General features: G+C 49.1%; 1 protein-coding gene across 1 annotated transcript in view; it reads right to left on the bottom strand.

Annotated features, from left to right (window-relative positions):
* The window catches only part of LOC104512344 (janus kinase and microtubule-interacting protein 3), a gene marked incomplete at its 5' end in the record, with an annotated part of 15,985 nt that overhangs the window by 1,094 nt on the left and 7,127 nt on the right, over positions 1-7,764 (bottom strand). Inside the window, 5 exons of the mRNA XM_010155282.1 lie at positions 727-825; positions 1,188-1,250; positions 4,043-4,126; positions 6,163-6,291; positions 7,570-7,698. Coding sequence (XP_010153584.1) covers positions 727-825; positions 1,188-1,250; positions 4,043-4,126; positions 6,163-6,291; positions 7,570-7,698 — 504 coding nt within the window. The remainder of the gene's footprint in view (positions 1-726; positions 826-1,187; positions 1,251-4,042; positions 4,127-6,162; positions 6,292-7,569; positions 7,699-7,764) is intronic.

The following is a 7,764-nucleotide window of genomic DNA, read 5'->3' as shown; positions in this document are numbered from 1 at the left end:
GGCCAGGTTGGATGAGGCTTGGAGCAACCTGGGCTATGGAAGGTGTCCCTGCCCGTGGCAGGGGGTGGGACTGGGTGGTCCAGCCCAACCCTTCTGTGATTCTATGACCTTTTAACCTATTATTTTGACTACATAATATACTGGAATAAAACTATACACTCACATCTCGTATAATCTAAGCAGCATTTCATTTTTTGTGTAAGTGGCTGCTTTGTTAATCTCTCTTGGGAGAATTTGGAAAACAGTTTCACAGCTGTTACAGGTTCTGTTTGTACAGGCGATGGTACAGAAACCAGAAGGCTCAGTGGAGCAAACAGAGCGGGGCCAGGCCAGGGGATTCCTTCTCTGTGGGTTTAGCAAGAGGTGAAACACAGCAATGGTTTTTGACCATGGAAAAAAGTTCCTTTTTCCATTTCTTTCCCACATCTGATCTGTTCTGGTTTTAGCTCTTTGCATTTTCAGAACAGATGGAGAATAGTAAAACGTGTGTCTGCATTGTGAGCCAGTCTGTGGATCTTAAGTAGCAGGACTGCCAGAACTACCTATTGTGTACACCAGTATTGGTTCACGGGGGTTTGTTTGGGGCTTTTTCCTCTTCTACTGCCACTTCGTACCAAACCCTTTGGTCTTGTTAGCTCTTTAGAGGAAGGTGGGCGAGCCATGTCCCCCAGCCATGCTCGCGCAGCCCGGGGCGGGCGGCAAGACGCGGCTGCAACGCGTGCTTACTTCAAGCTCCAGGATCCTGAACTCCAGGAGCTCGTTTTGGTCCTTGACGTCTTGGACATCATGTTTTAAGCGAGCTTCCTCGGCTTCCATTTGTTTTATCTGCAAAATACAGCATCAGGTGTCAGCACCGTTTGCAGCGTCACTCGAGACGCGCTGCGCTTTGTGCCAGGGACACTCCAGGGCCAGCGCCAGCACGGTGGGTCCGAGCCCACCTCTGGGGTCAGCAGGAGTGGGGGCCACAGCACCAGCGCTGGTGCCCACAACCACGTCCTCACACTAGGACATTTTATGGGGAAACAGGGAATGCCCGAAAACCACTTTTTCTGGCAGGTTTATAAGGATCCTGTTATTGTACGTGAACTATTTCCAGTAGAGCTGTGTGACACATTAAAATACTGCACCCTCTGCATTGCTTAAGCCACAGATATTATCTGAATAATACAAATAGCAACACTGAACACCTTTTCTACCAGTTCTTGGTTTCTTCTATACAACGCTTGCTTCTCCTCAATCCACTTCATGTCCTGGGAAAAGAAATGACCAACACTGCAGGTGAAGCTGGCAATGTTTAGCACAAACACAGGAGCACGTACTTCATGAACGCGCACGCCTAGAGAAGAGGGACAGAACAATATTGCATATGAAACCGTAATTCCACTATGCCCCCTGACAGGAAAGCTCCCCCCTTCCCTCTCATTTTAGCAGTCTGTAGTATACAAATGGAATAGAAACGCTCTGATGGTTAAAAAACTGTGCTCAGATAAGATTGGTTTGCATCAAAAGGGCTATTTCTGGCTATGCAGTGACCATTAAATTTCAATTATACTGAATACGAACTACATATTTCTGAACGCTAGGCAAAATACACCTTATTTTGGAACAAATTGCTAAGTTTGATGGATATATAAGAGCCACGAACCCCAGAATATTATTTATCAGTAAGGTTAGCAGTAGTAAGAGGTTAAGCTGGAAAGGTAAGCATCAAGTGATTTAGTATATTTTAACATTCTCACAAAACATTTTATGGTTCTGCATGGGTTGGTTGGTTGGGGTTTTTTTGGTCTGGAAAAGTAAGACACAGGGTAGAAACAGCCTGGGAATGTTTCTTGTATTTCCAGCTTGGGGCTGGATATTTGCAGCCTGCAACGTTCCATGCTCCAGGCTATCCCAAGGCTAGAGGTGTGCCCGACCCCTTGGCACCCTTGGATGCCAGCCTGTGGGTGGCTTTAAGCCCTGCACCCTCCCAGCCGCAGGAGCATTTTCCTGGTAACGGTTCCCTGCGTTAAGCTGCTCTGGCACATCCCCAGACCGCACGAGCTCAGGGGTGGCTTTAAGCCCTGCACCCTCCCAGCCGCAGGAGCATTTTCCTGGTAACGGTTCCCTGCGTTATGCTGCTCTGGCACATCCCCGAGCTCAGTGCCAGGACTGAGCCGGTCACCGGGGCCAGGAGGAGGGTGCGGCGTGGTGGAGTAGAGGTGCTCAGCCAGCATTGTCCGGGTGATCCCTGATTGCAGAGGTGTGGACGTGGGCGCAGGATCCTCCTGCATCCCAGGGAACGCACAAGCATGCTGGAGGCATTCAGGACCATTCGGCTCCACAGGCTGGGAAGCAGAATTCCCATCTCCATAAAGCCCTTTCTGCTGGGGGAACGTGAGAAGGGAGAATTTTCGAACAGTAGCGAGGCCAGGCCATGTGCGAATGGCCAATATTCGGAGCTCAGCACCTCAGTCCAAAGGGATCCCAATGGCACGACACCGCCAGGAGTATAACACATCCGTGCCAGGGGCTGAATGTCACCCACCGAAAGCTGCAGTGGCACCCAAACCTGCCAAGACCTGGAGTGAGGCTCAAGGTCAGCCCAAGGTGAGAGACTGCTGAGCCAGCCTTGACTGAGCCGGCATGCAGAGGCAGACACCTCGCAGTGAGCTCGGAAATGAAAACTGCCGAGTGCAAGCCTTAACACATCAGAGCAAAATAAGACATCTGAATAATGGCTGAGGGGGTGAAAAAGGCAGAGCTCAACAGACGTTCGGTTGGATGTAGCGTGCTTCCTGTTAATCGTGCAGACTGCATTTCCTGGAGTGCAGTTTGGTAGATTGTTCAATTGTGTTTCAAATTAATCCCTTCTGAAAGGGTGGCTGAGGCGGTTTGTCGAGCTACTGCGTGAGCAGGCTGCGCGGTGAGCTACGCGAACGGCCGAACCGCGCAGCCCAACCCGCCCCGGCGCACGGATTTCCTCCGACCTTGCAGAAAGCACTCACAGCAGTTTTTCACACGCTGAGAACCACTTCGGTTTTGCTGGGAACGCACAGCCTGCGCTGGGCACTTCCCCCTGCCTTCAAACCTTTAACCACGCTCAATCTAACACCTGCTTTTCTCCTGTTTAGAGTAACGTGGTGGGTTGCTAGGAGGGAGGCTGCTGGCAAGGAAAGCTCACTGTCGTATTCACTAAAAAATAAATATTCCTCCTTTATTTTACCTTCCCAGCGTCCTCCAAGGTATGTAAAGTACTGGTAGTCTGTGGGATTTTGGAGTAGAGCAACTGGCCAAACACAGCCGTTCCCTCTCCTTACCACAGTGCTCCCTCAGTATTCACACACATCTTCAGATTGATAAGGGAGCTGACCTGGTGTTCATCTTCAGATTGATAAGGGAGCTGACCTGGTGTTCATCTTCAGATTGATAAGGGAGCTGACCTGGTGTTCATGATTTCTCGTTCAGGAGGTGCACAACGACACACAGAGCGCAGTTCCAAGGTAGGGGCAGTGGAGGGCTGGAGGAGGGCTAATGGGCACGGCTGCCAGTGGATGCCAAACCGGGGAATTAAGGCTGAGATCAGCAAAGATACACGGGGCGTTGTGGGGTGGTGTTTGAGGAGTTGGCGTGTAAGCACGGATGGGGACGCAGGGCTTGGGGGTTGCTTGAGATACTAATGCATGTAAACGTGGGGAGGGGGGGTTGATAAGCCCTTGCCTGCTTCACTCTCCCAGAAACCAAGCAGACCACGTGTATTACATTCTTTCTTGTCAATTAATTGGCAGGTTTACTGAAACAGTGCCCGGCAGTTACACTGATGTCTCCTAAATCAGGGTGCAGGGTGGGTCACTACAGTGCACGTGGGCAGGGACAGTAATTGCCTCCCTAGTTCTCTCTGCTGTGGCTGAAATGAACCAGCCGTTGAAAAGTCACATCAGGATTATGCTGCACATCAACACCCCTCGCACCCGCGGGGTTATAGGGTAGCACCAACAGCCACGTGTCTACAGCCTGCTCCCGCCCCTGGCACGACGGCTGGAGGAAGGGCCACGGGCATTACCTGTCCCTGCTCGGCAAGGGCCTTCTCCAGGTCCTCTATCTGAGCCTGAGATCGGTGTATTTCTGCTTGGAGCTGCTCACGTGTCTGTAGGATACGAGGGAAAAAGAGAAAAAATAATAAATCAGACTTTCTCTAGAAGTCAAAAGCTAACACAGGTACAGAAAATACTTTAAAATGTCATGTACTTTTAACAAATAACTGTTAGAGTTAAAGAATAAATTTGCAGCTAAGCCCAAAACATCAGTCATCAGTCAGAAAACGTCTGTGAGGTAGGATAATAACTTCGAGGCTTAAGCCAAGATTAACACAAACAGCATCCCATTAGGCAGACAGCAGGCCAGCAAAACAAAGGGCTTCCTGCAGCTGGTTAGGGCAGTCTGCAGTGAGCCGCCTCCCTGCTCCAGAGCAAGGGCTTTCAAAGCCCAGTGCAATGCCGAGATTCATCTCTCCCTGAAGGCAACTGAAAACCGTTGTGCTGCCATTCTGGGCTCACCCGATTCCTTTGTGTTCCTGGTGAGTGACAAAGCTCGGGGCAGACCCAACACATTTAACGTTACAAACCAGCAAACTGGGTTCCTCCGTACACACTCAGCACCCTACCTTACGGTCTCACTGTACGGTGTGCAACTGTTCACTGCACTTGTAGCTTCACGCTTATTTAAATACACGTCACCTTCCTACTCGTGTTTTCTGGTGAATAAATGGAATTATTGTCAGCTGGTTTATTCATTAAATATGGTTTTATAGAACATTTTCTTTCCTCAAATCATTTATCTGTTATTTATCTTGCTATTTACAACCAAAATTATCTTATTTGGTTGCATTACCTGCATTATTCTCTCTTTCTGTCTCCCTATGGAAAAAGTAAAGCCAAGTCACTTTTCCAGCTGGGCATGTCTGGTTTCCTTATGATTTTCTTTACGTGTGGCATCCCTGACCTTTCAGAGGTCGTTAGTGTTAGTGAGATGATCTGTGACTGCAAACAGGGAGGTCGCGGGGAGACAAGGGAGTTGCTAAGTCTGGGTGGCTGAGAGGTTCACCAGGGGACACAGTGGTGAAATTGGAAGTTAATTCTTTGAATTATCCAGTGGAAGAAAACCAGACTAGTTATACAGCAAGAGAAGCCAAAACACTGCTGGAACGATGGACTTCCGCTAGAGAACTTTGGCTGGTTTACGTCCCACTGTGGCCAGGCAGGTGCCCGTGCTGGGACAGCCACACCTCATTGTACATGGTGCTGTGCCACGGCTGCCGGCGGCATCCCCACCGCAGGAACCCGGTCGCTGATCCGGGTCTCTCCCAGCATTGTCACCCTTACCCTAAACTGCTGTGAGTGTTCTGTGTAACGCGCTCGCACAACAGGTATTGAGCCAAATTGAGTTTGCAGTTACGGTTTTCCTATTAAACTTCCACCTTTTAGCTCATAGCGGAGTTTGTCCCTTTATTTACCACATTCATCCTTGTATTCCATGCACGCCGAGTCCTGCCAATTCCTTGGAATATCCAACATACTCGTAATAAACAGCATTTTGTGCCAGATGTTTGAAGCCACACGGGCTGTGTGAGGCAGGCAGCGTAGCACAGGGCACTTGGCAATTTAATTAAGACTCTCAGCTATAAGCCTTCTAAACATTCTGTGAGGAAGCATGTAATCTCACAGAACCCAGAAGGAATTAAATACAGAGATTATATACTTAAGGCTATTTGTCCTAGATTTTTATAGAAAAAGAGCGTAATGTTAAGGATTTCCCACAGAAATTATCTCTGAATTTCTTTAAACCCATCAGAGGTGAAAAGACTAAACTGCAGCAACGGTGGTTCCTCCAGCAAACCCGCACGTCGTGGGGCAGGCTGGCTGGGGGTAGAGACCCCGGAGCCCACCTCGGCAGGCAGCCCAGCCCCCAGCCCTCCACCCCCCGCTGGCAGCATGCTGGGGGGCAGCTCACCCCAGTTTATCACAGAATCACAGCACGGTTTGGGTGGGAAGGGACCTTAAAGCCCTCCCAGTGCCACCCCCTGCCATGGGCCGGGCCACTTTCCACTAGACCAGGCTGCAAGTAAACTGGAACCCCCCATACAATCACAGTCCTTTATTTCCATGTAATATAAGCCATTTAGACCTTAACTTCTCGTTCTGCATCCAATGTTCCTCCGACCTGTTCTTGCAATAGGGCGTAAGCGCGTTGCAGAGCCTGGTACTCCATCGTCAACTGCCGAAACCGCAGTTCTGTCTCTTCCTTGGCCATGCCCTGGGATTGAAAACAAAGATGTGTTGCACCAGTGGCCTTTGTTTCTGCGATGAAAATAAATTGAAAAAAGGCAAGGGAGCTTTCTCTAAAAAGTGTAAAGATTACTTTCAAAATGCAACTGTCGTAGGGAAAAGTCATCACATTGAAGGGTGAAAATACCGCTTTCTTGAAACAACAGAAGATTCTGATGAGGAGAATAAGCCAAGCCTGACACTCTCACTCAATTATTAAAACACTGATCTAGAATTAATACTTGTAGAAACGGTGTCACCAACATGAAAAGAGCCCTTGATCTTCCCCACTCGCCTTCCACAGCCAGCACTGAACGCTTTCATGTCAGCCTGAGCGGAATATTTCCCGCGACATGAAACAGAACGATACTGCTGGCTGCATGCAGAAACTTTGTACTGTCTGAACAGGAGAAAACCAACGTCAACCCAAGAATGACAGATAAATAGGTTCATACATATAAAAATGCATCCCGACCTCCTGCAGCGCAGCACAGCCCTGGGAACCAGTCGTGTGTCTTGTATGAGGGAGGGAGGGAGGAATGCTCCCTTCTGATGGACCTAATTACTGCCCTCGAAACAGGCGAGATGGCAGCTGGAAACCTGCAGCCAGGATACCACTAAAAGCCTGCAAGTCATTATTAGGAGGTTTTTGTTTATTACAAGATCCTTGTTAAACAGAAACATGTAATGGTACAGCGATCCGACACCCACTCAGGAATGCACCTGTAGGAAGCCCTGCAAAATGCCAGGAATAGTCACTTTTATTTGTGTTATCATCTACTTTTGTGTGCTCTGCATTCAAAGTCTGCTAGCAGACTCCTGACCTCCATACCCCACAAAGAGACAGCCTTTCCTCCGGAGAGCCCTGCGTGCCCGCCTTCCTCTGCTTCCACCAACACCAACCTTACGGCTGAAGGCTGCGCCCTGTGCCGGGGTCGGAATGGCAAGGGAAGGGCCTGAGCCAACCTGCACACAAACCTGCAGCGCCCCTCCACGAGAACAGCTCTGCCTAGGGTCATCCAATGTCTCCAGACCTGCTCCCTACAAACCTGTCATAAATCTAGTTCTTAGGACATAACAATTCCAGCTTGGCTAAAAGTTGTGAAATTACTGCATACTTGAGGTCCAGAGATATGAACCAACACACACAGCATCAATTTTTAGTTTTCTAGTCAGAGGTGACGAATGGTAAAACAGACGTGGAATTTAATTCAAAATTAGTAGCAAGGTTTCAAAACAAAAATAACACGTATTTTTTGAGGAATACCTCTTCCAAGTCATCTTCAGGGGTGCAAGGGGTTTGATCTGTCCGGTCAGTTTGGTATGAGATAGAGGAACCATCAGACTCCAAGGAAGCTTCTTCATCGTAGCCGAAAAACGTCTCCACAACCGGCTTCTGACAGAGACAAGGCATCAGTGAACGCAGCCGTGACGCATGACCGCCATGTAGTACGCAGCCGGG

This window comes from Eurypyga helias, unplaced genomic scaffold, assembly GCF_000690775.1.
Source record: "Eurypyga helias isolate BGI_N326 unplaced genomic scaffold, ASM69077v1 scaffold14517, whole genome shotgun sequence".
Lineage (NCBI taxonomy): Eukaryota > Metazoa > Chordata > Aves > Eurypygiformes > Eurypygidae > Eurypyga > Eurypyga helias.
This window is presented reverse-complemented; position numbering and strand designations above follow the sequence as displayed.